The sequence below is a fragment of the Homalodisca vitripennis genome, chromosome X (genome assembly GCF_021130785.1).
Source record: "Homalodisca vitripennis isolate AUS2020 chromosome X, UT_GWSS_2.1, whole genome shotgun sequence".
NCBI lineage: Eukaryota > Metazoa > Arthropoda > Insecta > Hemiptera > Cicadellidae > Homalodisca > Homalodisca vitripennis.
In genome coordinates this window covers 22,045,071-22,062,216 of record NC_060215.1, presented here as the reverse complement: position 1 = coordinate 22,062,216, position 17,146 = coordinate 22,045,071, and the positions used below count along the sequence as shown (strand labels likewise).

The window sequence follows — 17,146 nt, the reverse complement described above, 5'->3', positions numbered from 1 at the left end:
AGTCCATGAACAAATTTCAAATATTTTATATTACAATTGAGTTTAATTATTTTCATTGAAACTACGATAACTCAATAAAGTGTAATTTCATCAAATCAGCACTGTAATGAAACATATAGGGCAGGAGGAGTGTTGTGTGTGCTGCTGGAAATTGTTACCAACAATTATGTAATAATTTATCACATACATTATTTTAAAATCATACCAATATTAAAATATGTTAAGGAGTAAGGAGCTTTAAAATCGGGATATTCTATGAAACCGGTCAATTATTCTAGAAGAGGTAAACAAATATTTCAATCCAGTTTCCAGTCTTTCTAAGAACAACTGGAGCTCTGAATCTATTGACAATAGCAAATTATGTGTAGTGTGCCTGTATTGTGCAGTCTATGGTTTGTGATTCTCCACACAGCTACAGTTCTCTGTTGTCAAATATTTTAACACCGGTCAGTTCACCCATATATATATATATATATATATATATATATATATATATATATATATATACAGGGTGTCCAAAAAGTCCCGGGTCGGTTAAATATTTTTCAAAATATTTAAAATAGAGCTACAAAACCTTACACAAAGTTACTGGACATAAAAATCTATTTTATCACATATTCAGTGATCCGCTACTTCCTCAGGGGGGCGGCCCGCTAGGAGTCAGAAGAAAATCTTAAATGTAAGCATAGGTTGATATGCATATCAAATAAAAGGTCTTTATTAGTAGAGTAAAGGCTGTAAACCTGATCTCGAACGGATAACCGAGTCAAAAATTACAGCCGATCAAAGATGGCTAGAGTTTGCAACTTAGGTTAATGTAAAAAAATACACATCTTTGAACGGCTTGGATAATGTCCTATTATAATTTTTTTAGCTAAGACAATATGAAAAGACTGGTTTGAAATCTTTTTCACATGTCGAACATGGCTAGGCCTAGTTATATCCTTTAAGTTCTTAACTTGTTGTGAAAGCAGGTAATACCTCAGAACTCGGTATTGCCTACAACTTTGTTCTTTATGTTTATTTGCAATTTATGCATTTCAATTTCTACAATACCCTTAAATGTCTTTAAAATGACACCACCATTTTTAAATCAAAGTACAGTATTAAAGATGTCTAGGCTAACATAAGTGATGACATGGATATATGTTTAGAAATCTGTGTTTTCTTAATAAAATTGAAGCAAATGATAGCAAAACAAACTATAGCAATTTTAACCTCAGGGAGTTTCATTGATTCCCTCCACCGAGATCCCATGAGTAGGGAGAACAGACTTAGTCATACTGTAACAGATTATAAATTAATAATTGTGCTAATTTAGAGCAAATTTGAAAATAAATCTTAAAAACAGAGTACATAAACACAATGTCTTATTTAAAGTGTGCGAAAAGTATGGCAACAAAAGCTATCCAAAAATACAATAAACTGCGTAGTCAGGCTAAAAATAGAACTGGTGTTGAATAGATAGGCCACCGGTAATCTAGGGTCTGATAGGTTCGCAGAGTCATGAGCGGGTGGGGAAGGAATAACTCATGGGTGAAAGAAAATCACCCATTCTTCACTTCTTCGACCTTTGTGCTGCCATTCTGCGCTGGTGAAGTGTGGCCACATGAAGATGCAGTACAGGACATTTAAAGGGTCACTAGTTATACATTCAGAATATTTTGCTATAAGATTTTAATACGTTTCCAAATTAATTTCAGGAGAAATTTTTAAATATTTTACTTTAAACGAATAATAATTTAAATTAAATTTTTGACTGAATAAACAATAATGACATTTTTTTAAACTTAAGTGTAAAATTTAATAAATTATAAAACTAGCTATCTTATAAATTGACTTTGAAAAAATTCAAATTTGATATCACTTTCAAATCACAGGATCACATCATTACATTTGAAAAAGGGGAGGCCAGTTCTGTACCAGCCTCTTCCTATCAAAGGGATAGTACTCCATGATGTTTATGCTAGTAACAGACTTTAACACTAAGGGAACTCCACTGGTTCCAACAGTGATCTATGCAGTAAAATAGAACTGCTGATCAACCCTTTAAGCCAATATCTCGACATTTGCAATGTTTGCTTAGTGATGAGAAGAATAAGTTGCATGGGTTTCTCTAGCGAAATTTTTGTTTTATATTTTTACACTGAATTATTGTGTTTGAAAATGACTGAAAGCAATAATTTGGAAATAAGAAGGTACACTTGGCAACATTTAATTTCGTGATTGCCCACAGATCAACGAAATGCCCACTTGTGGCAAATGATATCTGATAGCCAGCTGGCAGATGTACAGATTCAAGATCGTGAGCTAGTTCATAGTTTATGTGTTTACAACCAATTATATTATTTCGAAATAAGGTGAGAATGAGGACAAAGGAGTCAATGCTTACATTTTTCACTTTTTCCTTATCACTTCACAGTTCTACATTTTAATCATTTGTATTATTTATCCTCAATTTTCACTTGCTTTTTTTTCTTCGCAGTGATTAAATAACGTCTTGTAATCTCCTCTAACAACTATAACCTGTAATTAAATATATTATGTATGCTTCAATATTGCAATATTTTTTATTATTGTTCTCGAATCTTATGTAAAAAAAAAGAATTTAACTATAGAAATTAACACTATTAAGGAGTGGGTAAAAATGTATGTTTTCTACAAAGTTTATATTTTATTATTTCCCCCAAATTTGCCAATGAAAAATATTTTTAAATCATTTAACAATATCTATTAATTTACTAAATGCAATTTCCCCCATAAACCATTACAATTTTGGTAAAGACTGGACCGCCTTTTTTGACCCCTTTACTGAATCGACAAGTACATTCGGTGGAGAGAACTTTTCAAGATCAAAACTAATTTCGTACATGGATTTATCACCTATTTGTAATGCAAGCCTAGTTTGTATTCATCAAGTTTCAACTCTTGGAAACTTTTGACGACATTTCTGTACTCAAAGTTCATGAAATAAAGAGTTTTGTCTATTATCTATTTGCATTTGAAACCCTACAATCCTAAGATTTAAGGTATTGTAGGATTGAGCAATAACATCGGGCAAGAATTTACCCCTTTAAACCAGACCATTGAGAATCATTAAAGTATTTACATGAATTTTAGACAGTAGTTGCTTACATTGTGTCGGGGGATGCTGCTTTGTCCTCCGCAGGAAGGTCGATGGCGGGGTCCAGGTTTAATTCACGGGTGGTCTTCGTTAGGTTAGCGAGGAGAGTTACCACTCGCAGCAAGATCTCCTCATTCATTGTGAGGTCCAACAGATAAATGAGGCGACGAGGAGCCTGCAACAACATATCCCTAGTGAATTGTTTGGCAACTTTGTTTTACTCCTACTCCCTGCTCAATATAAATTTATGTGCCTTGAATAGAAATATAACGGACTTCTTAAGTGACTACTTCTTTTAGCGGGTTATGGATGTATGTTTTGTATGGAGAAAACATTTTTTGTTTCACATCACACATGTTTATGTTTTCCATATGCTTTTCAAAGTATGTGGTGTTCTTTCACGTGTATTGTAGAATGACAGCTTTACCAAAACATAAACAAACCGTTAAAGCTGACATTAATGACAAATCTATTAGAAGAGATTAAAAGGGAGATATAAACCATAACAACATACATTATATATGATAAGGATAATGACAAAGTGTTCCATGCTGCTTTACACTTGTTATTAGACTTTTTAATGTAGTTATTATTTGCTGCTATTTTTGCCTGCTTTATTTTTAATCTATATGATCTTTTTGATACCATATAGTCATTTTTAAACCTATTTTTCTATAAATCATTATTGCATTTCTGAAACCTCTCAAAGTATGTTTAAAACTGATTGGGCTGATTAATGATCTATAAAAATAAAGTATTACATCATTTCATTCTGATTTGTATCTTTATTTTTAACATTGCAACATCCAACTTGTACTATAATAGGCAATAAAACCATGACGCACAACATATGGGACATAAGCAATGGTGATAACCATTATAGCTAGAAATAAGCGACATATTGACATTGGATTCTCAGATAATAATCAATCTATAATAACTACTGATAAGTTGTTATAATAAACACTAATAGTATTTTTATATGTTAATAACATAACTTTATGCAAAGTTAGGCTACCTTGTACGAATATTTCAATAAGACTACTGTATCAATGACATGAAAGTATTGATAACATGTAATCTCTTTTTACTTCAAATTATAGACTCAGAAGCTGCTATAAACAAAATATTTCTACTGGCACAATCCTATGAATGGTAAATTTGATACGCAACTCTAACCTCAAAATATTAAATGAGAGACTAATTTGTAAGTGTTGAAGGTCTTCAACAGCACTGTGTTCCATAACACTTACAGAATGACAACTTAATTGGTCAGAAAGATATTATTAATAAAACATTCAGTTAACAAGAAACATGAAATATTAAAATAACTAGTTATAACAGTAGTCTCTAAAATGTAAACGTATTTATAGTTACGTTTATAATCACATTCACTTGTCCATTTTTGATGTTCATCAAAATATCATCGCCCAAAGACATAGAGGCTTTATGATAAGTAAACGGATTCGTTTTGTGAGTGCAATGTTTTTGCATTGTATTTATATTTTCTTGTTAATTGCTTTAGTAAACATGTTAAAGTATGTATTCAATGGGCTATGTGTTGTATTTATGATTGTATAAAGAATCCAAATGGAAAATATTACACTAAGAATAAACACCTATTTCTGTTTGGTGGGCCATACTTATTTCCAACTAACAATTATCTTCTCTGATCAAGTACATAATGAATGCATGTACATATTTTTTAATAAAATTTATGGTGCTAATTAATTTGATTTCAGTTTTATTACTTTGCTTTACAATTTTATATTGAATATGAGTTAGTAAAAGAGGAAAACAGGAGATACTCAACATTTATCAGAAGCTGTGGGGGTTGGCAACCACCTATCATCATCAATCAGAAGTTCCCCTGCCCAGAAATCAATTGGATTTCTGGTAATTCTAATGAAATGAGACTGGTGCTGAGGGAATCATCAAACTAGAGGATAAACTAAGCTGGAAAAAATTGCAAACAGGAACCATGTCCTCATTGCACGACAGGTTGATGAGGAGTTTGAGAGCCTGCAGTCTGATCTGCAGGGAGGCTGAATCAACTTACCTGAGCAGCCAGTAGGCTAGGAACCATGTCCTCATTGCACGACAGGTTGATGAGGAGTTTGAGAGCCTGCAGTCTGATCTGCGGGGAGGCTGAATCAACTTACCTGAGCAGCCAGTAGGCTAGGAACCATGTCCTCATTGCATGACAGGTTGATGAGGAGTTTGAGAGCCTGCAGTCTGATCTGCGGGGAGGCTGAATCAACTTACCTGAGCAGCCAGTAGGCTAGGAACCATGTCCTCATTGCACGACAGGTTGATGAGGAGTTTGAGAGCCTGCAGTCTGATCTGCGGGGAGGCTGAATCAACTTACCTGAGCAGCCAGTAGGCTAGGAACCATGTCCTCATTGCACGACAGGTTGATGAGGAGTTTGAGAGCCTGCAGTCTGATCTGCGGGGAGGCTGAATCAACTTACCTGAGCAGCCAGTAGGCTAGGAACCATGTCCTCATTGCACGACAGGTTGATGAGGAGTTTGAGAGCCTGCAGTCTGATCTGCAGGGAGGCTGAATCAACTTACCTGAGCAGCCAGTAGGCTAGGAACCATGTCCTCATTGCACGACAGGTTGATGAGGAGTTTGAGAGCCTGCAGTCTGATCTGCGGGGAGGCTGAATCCACTAGGTGGTACAAATTGTGCAACACAGGATAGAACTCGTCATGCCACTCGGTCAACACTGCGATGTTGGTCAGAGTGACCAGTGCACACAGCACCAGCTTTTCTAGCGGCTGCTCCTTGTTCACAAACGATAACAGGACTGGGATTGCATCCTGTAAAAATGTAATGCTCTTCAATAGTGGTCATTGTTACAAACTTTCAAAATTATAACAGAAAAATATATTCTACATAGGATTATTGTGAAGTGAATAATCCCACCTTCTAATTTGTGAACAAATCAATTTTTACAAATTCTCTTTAGACAATGTTCATAACACTGGCTCAACCTAAGTTTGTTTAATATGACTTTCAAAATTATCCTTTTTTCTAAAATTAAGGAAACCCAAAATATTTTCATAGAAATACCTACTGAAGGAAAAGTTCTCAATGCGAAATATCTATTATATTAAGCCGTTGCAGATCGTATTGTTTTGGCGCGTGGGAACGGGTTAATTTATGGTCAGCGGCCGAACGAACAGCAATGGTGCGCCACATCGTATCGCTCGCTATTGTATACTCACATCATATCTACGTTGAACTGGGTTCCGGTTTATAAAAATATCTCCATCTATATTCGTAAAAACAAAATAATTAAATACAATATATTATTTATGAACTATTGTAATAAATATCCCTAATAAATATCGATCAAGTTCAGATGATCATAAGTTTTCCATTTCGATCAGCTCATATTATGACATGCAAATTATACCATAAAATAAATGCGATACTAGTTATTATTATAATAACAGCTGAGGAAAACAAACAATCAGAAGCGCTAAAAAGCAGAGAGTAAACTCATATGAATGATTTTTCAACTTCGATATACAACTGCGATCTGTAGGATATTTATAAAACTTTTGAAAACTCTGACTGTAGACACCGTTGTTAAACACTATTAATTGACAAGTGAAGATGATCGCCCAATCTATCAGACATTAATAGAACTATTTGGAGGGAAACTTAAAAGCAGACCACTTTTGTGACCTGAGCTCGTCATCAGGATTATTGTGAAGTGAATAATCCCACCTTTTAATTTCTGAACAAATTAATTTTTACAAATTCTCTTTAGACAATGTTCATAACACTGGCTCAACCTAAGTTTGTTTAATATGACTTTCAAAATTGTTTAAAATGACACACAACGGTAGGCCCGGCTGCTGTGTGATGACCACAGCTCGTCAGTGATCCGCAATGGGTTAATATTTACAACTAGTCTACTCTTTTTCAAACATTGCTAAATTATAGTATAACTTACATTTTTTCTTATAGAATATAATACTACTAAGTAGCTGATTTGTAAGGGATAATTATTTGCACTTAAAACAGCTCAAATTAATTGCAGTCACTGAAAATGTTTGAGTCTGACTGTGCCAACCTTAATAATTAAACTTATCCAAACAGACCTAAAAAATTAATGTAACCTTAGTCACACATTAATATCACTCATCCATACTGCAAAAAGTGGTTTTTAAAAGCTATCTACAAAATGTATTTTAATACTCTTTATATTATTAACCAAGGTCCAAGGAAAAACTTTTAAATAATGTATCTTATTTGCTGTAGAGTCTGTGAAAATAAATGGTTGTTGTATTTTTGTTGTGATTATTAAAAGAGTGCACTGTACTAACATTGGTTAGGATGTGGTATTCTTAATTATTTTTTAACGAGCACAGAAAACTATTGATATACACATCCATACTATTGAAGAATTTCAATCAACGACGCTAATATTTAAATGTTTATTATATTTTTTTCAGAGTGGTAACGAAACTTAATAATACATGTATTTGTATGTTTTAGTTAAGACGTTTTTTAATGTTACGGCTTCAGCAAACTTCTTCAATTGTTCTTGTATATGACACCTATTACGTAAAATAAAATATCAGTGAGCCAATCCAACATTCATATTACAACTTATGTTTATAATTAGAAAAGAAACTACAGTAGGGGTCACGAAAGAGTGCAGTTGGCGGCGACCAATAGAATGGACAGGTTCATGCGACGTTGCCACACAACACGTCAACGGCGCGCTGCGATTACAGCGGGGAACAAGTTTGGCAACGTCGCTTAGTCCTCATTGGCTGCTCCAAGGTCAAGTGCTAAATAGGCTCCTCCCTCAACTGCACTCTCTGGTGGTCCCTACTGTAATTCAATCATTAATTCAAAACCTCACCTTCAATTCTTTTTGATTATCTTCATTTAGTGCCAAGTTACCCAAAGCTTTAATAGCAGCCAATTGAACATTGGTTTTGGGATACGTCAGGAGTTTGGTTAATCTGAATAAGCATCCCGCTTCTCGCAGCATATCCTGGACAGGTACAACAGTGATGAAAAACAATCTAAAGATATCAACCAACAAGTATGTCACAGAATAAAATTCTTATATAAATGTATTTTTGCAAAACCTACAAAATTTTCTTATAGAAAGAACATGGAAACGTTTAAACACATTACTATTTATATAAGCAATACACAAACATTTTACTTTATGTAAGATTTTCTTCATTATGTTAACTGAATTGATCTCTCTCTTTTCCTCAGGATTTCAGCTAACCAACACACAATTTTTATTTATTCCTGTTGAAATAGTCACTATTTAAGAAGTTATCTACTAAGCTTGTAATTTCTTATAAAGACATTTTCTTATATCCACGACAATTAACGAATAGCTTTCACACATTTCATAGTAACTGGTTAACTTCAATACTGCATCAGCTTTTCTGAAAATGCAAAATCTATACAAAACATATAAAGCCCCATGATGGCTTGTACTTATACTTACATGAAAGTTTATTTCAATATACAAGAGATGTCTGGAAAGTAATCACAGTCAGGCTTTAGAAAAATAAATAGTAGAATTAAAAAAATAAAGAAAGTGTATATTATTTATCTCAAAACTACAAATGCCTACTAATTTATCAACGTAATGGACAAAATTATTTTAACACATCTATCATGAATGTAAACTAGTTTAGAAATTTCCTCATGAATGATTCTGCTACCTAAGATCGCAGCCAAATGATAGTGGCATCTTGAAGTTCCTCGTCAAAGTTAAAGTGTTAAGAGTCGAGCCACTGTTCATAAGCATAAATGAATAAAACCACTTGCCACCAAAACCAAGCCTGTTTTGGAGGGTGATGTAAAACCTTGCCAGTATAGTCAAACTTGGCACCAAAGCCTGACCTGTATGAGTGATGTAAAACTTCACATTATAACTCACAGTACAGGTTTTATGCTCTCTTGCCAGTATAGTCAAATTTGGCACCAAAGCCTGGCCTGTATGATTGGTGATGTAAAACTTCATTATTTGAACTCACAGAGCAGGTTTTGTGCTCTCTAGTCAGTATAGTCAAATTTGGCACCAAAGCCTGGCCTGTATGATTGGTGACGTAAAACTTCACATTATAACTCACAGAGCAGGTTTTGTGCTTTCTGGCCAGTATAGTCAAATTTGGCACCAAAGCCCGGCCTGTATGATTGGTGACGTAAAATTTCACATTATAACTTACAGAGAGCAGGTTTTGTGCTTTCTGGCCAGTATAGTCAAATTTGGCACCAAAGCCCGGCCTGTATGATGAGTGACGTAAAACTTCACATTATAACTCACAGAGAGCAGGTTTTGTGCTTTCTGGCCAGTATAGTCAAATTTGGCACCAAAGCCCGGCCTGTATGATGAGTGACGTAAAACTTCACATTATAACTCACAGAGAGCAGGTTTTGTGCTTTCTGGCCAGTATAGTCAAATTTGGCACCAAAGCCTGGCCTGTATGATTGGTGATGTAAAACTTCATTATTTGAACTCACAGAGCAGGTTTTGTGCTCTCTAGTCAGTATAGGCAAACTTGGGAAACTGGTCAGTATGGCCTTTGTATAGAAAGCATGGAGCACAGATGTACAATTCCCAAGACAGGTTATAATTCTTAGAAAAGTGATAATGTAAGCTGGAAGTCAGATCCATACTCCTTAGGCATTGACCTCACATAACAACTCACAAAAGAGCTCGGTGAAGAAGATGGGGTAAGAGAGATAAGAGTTAAAATGGTTGAGTCCTTGGAACCATCCTGATAATAGAATGGTTGGCCATGACTAGGATTTCATGAAAAATTGTTAAGGAATCAGAATAAATAATGAGAAGTCTGAAACTAATGATCAAGGGCATTTTGGCTTTAATTTGGGAAATGATTTTACAAATATTAGGGACAGTGAAGGAATTGAATCGGATTGAATTGAATCATAATTTATTTGCAAATTACATACAAACATTGTTATAAATAAACTTCAAACTCGTATAAAAATAAAATATATGTAGCAAAAATTCCAAATATAGTAATCATAAGTTTAGTAAATAATGAAATTAATATAAAGTTAGTTGCATATTAATTAATATTCAGAGTTAAATTATTATTTAAAGTTGAATTCAAGGAGCTGGGATTTTTAAGGAATTAGAGTTGTCATCTATTGGGGACTAGATATATCAATGGAAACTTCATTTCTACCAAATATTTAAGCTAAGCTGCATAGTAAATACAAATTTAACATCTTTGAGGAAGAAACATCCTAATGTAAAGAAATTTTTAAACAAAGGTAAAGTGAAATGATGGACAGTTTCCAAAGGCTGTTTTACTTAGTTTACTTACTTTATAATTGTTAAACATTTCTAAAAACAAATGAGTTAACAGACCACGATTTTAAATTTTAATTGCCCAATCACCAAAAGTCTTGATAAATTAATATATATTTAGAAAATCTGTATAAAATCAACAACATAAATGTAACAATTTGATATTCTTAGTGCATGACACATAAATAGTCTCAATGAACTTTCCAAAATTAATTACTAATACTTAGAATCATAACAAATTTATGATCACAACAGAGGAGCTCACTGAAATTAATAATCTATGCTGTTTGTCAAAAACAAATTAGATGCTAAATCAACGACCAGTCAGTTAAAAAGAAAACTCTTAAGAGCATACCTGGTTTCCAGCAAAAGTTCCACAGTTGGCTATAGTAATCAACGTTCTCTCTAGAAGTATTTCATCGTTGCTGTGCAGCAAGGCAACGAGACTCTTGGCCTCACTAGCTGCCATCACCCTGCCAATACATCAATATTATAAGATAACAAGTACAAAGCAATAAAACTAGAACAACTGTAGAAAACATATTTTAATAAATAAATACTAAATGTTCGGTAATTACAAGGGTTTGTTGGTAAAGTAATGAGATTGACCACCGTATAGCGCTTAAGCCACTAATACTGGTGAGATACGTAAACAAAGCAACACACTTCTCAGCACTTGTGTACGAACTCTGATGCAATGAGGATCATGCATGGCAATAAAGCTGTTTTTGAGTTTGAAGCAGTGCTACACAACTAAATTCTGCTTTCAAATGAGTTGTTGTTCAATTCTTTGTTTGAAGTTTATTTTTGACGATGGAAGGATTGTGAAGGAAACATGGTTTTTCCGGACATTTGCCATCATTAAGTGAAACAAGAAATCAGTAACACTACGTTTCGAGGTCTGCAATCTGATCTCTTCTTCAGGTAAATAACTGACCTAACACATAATTCTCTGGTATGATTAGTTTATTTTAACCTAGTTTGTAATTATGTGTTAGGTTAGTTATTTACCTGAAGAAGAGATCCGATTGGAGATCTCGAAACGTAGTGTTATTGATTTTTTGTTTCACTTAACGATGGCAAATGTTCGGAAAACTCCATGTTGTTTTGGTCAATTTTTCATTTTCAGCAATGCCAGGTCCTGCAATTCAGCTATAAGGTCAAGTTTATACCGTTTATCCGTCTTCCAAAAGGTGTATGATAAACTCCCACATCACTTCTTGTTGAAAAATCATCCTGTTTTATTTTTACTTTCTCCTAATTATATTCGCTGGATCAAGACAATCTACTCTTGATTAAGACTGTACAATTGTTTTCCAAAACAAATTAAACCAGAACAAAACTATATTGGCTTTAAAAAAACTTTTAAAGGACGACCTTATAGAGCAGACATACTTAGCAATATACTTATAGAGCAAGTACCTAAAGTAAAATTCAGTAACCTGATTATCCTTATATGTTAATATTTTAGATTAGACAAAAAAGATGTGTAACATGCCCCTCAACCTCATCAAATCAGTTGTTAAATTCTTTTCCTTCTTTTATGAGATTTGGAGTAACAGGACTGTTCAGGTCTTGGTGTCTTTGTAGATTCCAAGTTGATCTTCTCTGAATATATAAGCAATTTGTTGTTTCAAAGGTAAGGAGAAAATTGCAACGTAGATTGTCCAGTAAAAACACACTGTCTGGAATTGGGACAAAGATTACACAGATATAGCAATTGAAACTGTGCAAAGGAAATCTTTAGATGGATTATCCGGAAGTTTCTGAGCTAGCTATAGTAGCCTCGCTGTATTAAAAAAGCTTAAGACTTCCTACTATTTTAGCTTGCCATACTGTAGTAAATTGGTTACATCTATAGAATTCCTTATCAAGATAAAACAAATGTATAAGAGTTTCAGGATATACTTTTCATGTAAGAGATCCATTTGTTATTTCCTATTTTGGAGTATTTGATCCAATAATTACGTGAGTGATTGCATTGCCACTCATGTTAATTTCAAGTTATAATTGAAATTAGATCAGATGATTATTCCCTATATTGGAGTATTTGATCCAATAATTACATGAGTGATTGCATTGCCACTCATGTTAATTTCAAGTTATAATTGAAATTAGATCAGATGATTATTCCCTATATTGGAGTATTTGATCCAATAATTACATGAGTGATTGCATTGCCACTCATGTTAATTTCAAGTTATAATTGAAATTAGATCAGATGATTATTCCCTATATTGGAGCATGTGATCCAAGAATTAGATATAGTGCCATTGCAAACACTCTTAACAATTTTAATCTGTGACTGAGGCAGTTCTACTGGTCAGGATCTACTCAGTGGGGTGTCGGGATGAGTAAGATTCAGAAAATGTGAGAGGATCACAAAATGGATTTAAATTTATTTCTGTCTATTGTGATTGTTGGAAGCTAAACAGTGTTGTGGAGTTAAGCAGAGGAAAGTTACGTGAAGTCTACCTTTGCCTGTGAGTGATAGCTTCAAGCCGCAGCCTCAACTCGTCCTCGGTGTCGCGCAACAGTTTCTCCGCTTCCTCTTGTTGGCTGACGCGCTGCGCACTCTGCGCGACTGGGGAGCGTTGGCGGCGCAGAGACCGCCGTGTCCACCTTCGCTTGACCGGTGATGGTGCTGGTGAGCCTAGCCCCAACATCACCAGGTTTTCCGATGAGCGGCTTGACAGGATATGGCGCACATCCACAGGACTCAAGATTCGTGGAGATCCCCATGGGGAACACTACACAATGTATTACAAAAAATTTAAATGTCTAAATATAGTATATTTGCTTTGGAAATGTCAAATAAATGTATGACAAATGTAAATTGTGGAAAAGATTGAGAATTAACATACTATCTATCACTAACTGGGCTGGCAAAAGTGTCCACAGAAAATATAAGGAACAAATTGAGTTATAGACTTGATATTTTACATAAACCTTTATTTCTACATAGGCAAAATCGAGTTTGAAGATGAAAGTAAACAGGATTTAGGATGTTTGCTACTGTTATTTATTTCAAATATAAAATACATGTTTCTCGGATTGGAATCTATATTCTACAGTTTCAAAAGATTTAATACAGGGTTAACCAAGCTCAAATCCATATGTAGTGACGAACATGCCAGTCATGAAAATTGACAACAGAGCGAGTTGTAAAAAAATTCAAGCACATACTTGAGATTCATAACTGTGTGGGGAAACTATGGACTGCACATTACAGGGGCACTACAAATAACATGCTATCTGTACCACACAAATGTGAGACTGACAAAATATTTTTTTTTAACAAATTGAATCTATGATAAATAAAATAGATAAAAATAAAAAAGGTAAATTTAACTCTTTGAGCACTGATTGCAGAATGCCACCATGGTTAGTAGTACATACAGTATGTATATTTCCTTAAAATCTTATTATACATTTGTGTAATATTATTTATGTATAAAAAACAAACAAACAAAATTATTGCACTTTAAATATATTTACGGAATAGGCTATGTACCACCTGTTTGTAAAAAACGTTTACTTTGTATAGAGTTAAAAAACAGTTAACTCTATGTGTATTGCAAAAGTTAATCTAGCAAATGTTTTAACAAAAATATACACTTATTTTTAGAAACAAACATATAACTTTCACTCAAAAAGAAACTAATAAACTAATTTAAAATCTTCTACCTGGAATAAACTTATTTCCTTTGTCTACATCAGTGGCTTTATATAAAATTACTGAGCAGGAATGGTCAAAATCCTTCAAATTAGACAGTGGAGAGAGACGGAGGCCACATAAGAGGACGAAATTTGGATCTATAGCACAAGTTACAATCAATACTACTGATGTACTGTAAAGACTCTACTCCTTATTTCGTTTAATAGGATCTTCCCTCAGACCAGATGCCCTCAATGATGGGAAGAATAAGGTAAAAATGAGGCTGACCTAACCTTTTTCAGAAACAAGAATATGAGTAGAATGATTGTTGATATCCTGAGTAGTATTGTTACTAGGCAAATATAATAATGCTTTAAAACACCAGAAGATCATAGTACAGTAGTGATTTTGTGTGTATAACTTTATATGGTTATTGCATGTAAGGCAGGTTCTAATCTTAGATCAAGGCCAATTTAGAATTACAAGCTCCTCAGAGTCTAAGTTTATTTAACCATGAATGTTCTAGAACACATCATATTTTATATTTCGCTTTTTATTTCCATTTATAACTTTGTGCTCACATAAAAATTAATATTCACTTAAAAAATCAAATTCTTCTATGAAGAAAATAATAGAAATGTGGCTAATTTAAACCTGAAAAATGAAAAATTTGACTTGGTAACAAAATTGAAACTGTATAAGGGTGAATCTCACCAAATGTAGTAATTTAGTCCTTGGCAATTTTTTTTCATAAATAAATAATATTATTTTAGGTAAAATTCTGTTATTTTTATTTACCTAAACACCTTTCTTTAGCTCTTTAAATAATTTAAAACAATAACTCATATGATTTACTTAAATTATGCCTTCTTATTGGAAGAAAAATACAAATCGGTAACTGTCTTTTGAGCTATCGTCTGCTAATTCACCCTCAAAATATAAGTCATAAAAACGTACGTTTAAAATAAAAACTATTAGTCAACAATACAGCTAAAGACAGTGGCCTCAGAGAAACCAAAGTCCTACAAAAGAAATTTAGTTCATTAAATAATATTCAGTTGCCTTTGGTCCCTTGTCACCGGGAAGTCTACGTCAACGACCACTAAGCTACGATCCCGCGAAAAGTTTAGCAAGACTTGATTTGAGCGGTAAAAATTACGTCTTTGTATGTGAGGTGAATGTATCGAGTTTACTTGCTGTTTTAGTGAAGATTGCATCGAATCCAGAAGCTTCAAACAATTAATATTCAGGTAAGAAACTATCAGTACCTTAATTCCCTCAACAAGTCTCGTAAACAGTATTTTTTTGTAAACTATACAGTTAAAACATTTCTGAAAGCTATCATATGCCGCCGTTATTAGTAACGAACATACCCTCAATCTCATAACCTTTGTTTCTCAACATTAAACACGGCAGTACTAGGTTATATCTGAATATTACAAATCGGTGACGCACAAATCGTGACGTTAACGATGAGGTATAGCGTTATCGATTTGTTGGAAATACACTTCTAAACTGTGTGACTTGCAATAACTGTTGTTAAATAATTTTTTATTTATATAATGTTTGAAAGTTATGATTAAAATTAATTTTAATGTTACTTTTACTTTTTCTAAATTAAACGTGATTACTACTACGAATAGTATAAACAGCCTTTAAACAGTTTTTCATATGCTCTGTAGCATGTTGATTTAGAACAAACAATTGGATTATAAATTAACAACAAATTTGTTAAATTACTATTTATTGGCATATTGTAATTATAGAAACTTTTGATTTTCCTCAAAAATCTTAAATTAACCAAATCTCTAATACATTTATTTTTAATTTAAAACATACGTTTTTAAAAACTTTTGCAACACTTTTCTCTGTTTTTGATTCTAGGTCGTGAAGAACCATGGTACGTTCCTCAAAGCTATCAGCAAAGGAAAAGTATGAGAGACAGAAAGCATTGACAAAGGAACGTCAGCGAAGGTATAGAGAACGAATGAGTGAAGAAAAGAAAGAAGAAAAGAGGAAGTATGACAGAGATCGTCTTGCTCGATTGAAAGCAGAAAATAAAATAAAGAAAATATCAGACATGACTCCTAGAGAACAAAGAAAAATGCGAAAGTATTGGAAAGAAAGAAATCTTGTTAGAAGCCTGAAAAAATAAATCACTGAAAGAAGTTACAGATACTCCCCCAGCTTCTCCTTTACAGGACGTGAGAGAGGAATCTGAACAAAAAAGAAGAGGGCGCAAAAAAATCCGAAGAGACAAAGCAAAGGCCTATAGAACTATAGCCAAGCAACAAGAGAAGATTAAAGAATTAGAAAAAAAAGTTAGGAAAGTATAAAAAGCGTTGCACAGAGAGAAAAAAAAACATTTAATTGACTCATCCCCATCTCCAAGAAAAGAAGTACGTAATATACTAAGAGGTGAAAAAGTCTCCCCGCGAGTGAGGAAACAATTGTTCTTGGCTATGCCCTGGAAAAACAGCTGAAGTCCCAAACAAAGGAAGTCCACATTCAAAAATAAAAAATCAAATATTACACAAAGTGGTCGGTAACCAAATATTGAAAAAAATACCGAGTACAAACACACTTCAGAGATATAGTGCCTTATACTGCAAACAAAGTGATCGAAAACAGCCCCAGTACCTCTTTTGAGTATACACAGCCAACTAAAACTTCCATCACTAAAGAATTGTCTGAAAAATTAATGAAATTTTTTGAAGACGACCGTGTGAGCAAAATGTGCCCTGGGAAAAAGGAGTTTGTTAAAAAGGGTGGCATTAAAAAAACAAAGAAGAATTCTATTGGACACTTTATCTAATCTTCACAAAAAATTTCAAAAGGAGACTCATGGAAATATTTCGAAGGCATCATTCTGTCGTTCCAGACCCTTTTGGGTTACATTTCCCAAAATGATTGACAGGGAAACATGTGCCTGCGTAAAACACGCAAATATGGATTTGCTAATAAAAGCATTAAAATTAACTAATGTTATAGCGCAGCGGTCTCCTGCTGAAGTAGTGAAATTTGTTGTGT

At 33.7% G+C, this 17,146-nt stretch overlaps 1 protein-coding gene across 2 annotated transcripts in view; it reads right to left on the bottom strand.

Annotated features, from left to right (window-relative positions):
- The window catches only part of LOC124368758, a 30,206-nt gene that overhangs the window by 3,981 nt on the left and 9,079 nt on the right, over nucleotides 1-17,146 (bottom strand). For both annotated transcript variants that reach the window (XM_046826107.1, XM_046826108.1), the window contains exons 3-7: nucleotides 12,934-13,208; nucleotides 10,814-10,931; nucleotides 8,011-8,145; nucleotides 5,699-5,947; nucleotides 3,136-3,299 (exon numbers count right to left, since the gene is read on the bottom strand). In XM_046826107.1, coding sequence (XP_046682063.1) covers nucleotides 3,136-3,299; nucleotides 5,699-5,947; nucleotides 8,011-8,145; nucleotides 10,814-10,931; nucleotides 12,934-13,208 — 941 coding nt within the window. The remainder of the gene's footprint in view (nucleotides 1-3,135; nucleotides 3,300-5,698; nucleotides 5,948-8,010; nucleotides 8,146-10,813; nucleotides 10,932-12,933; nucleotides 13,209-17,146) is intronic.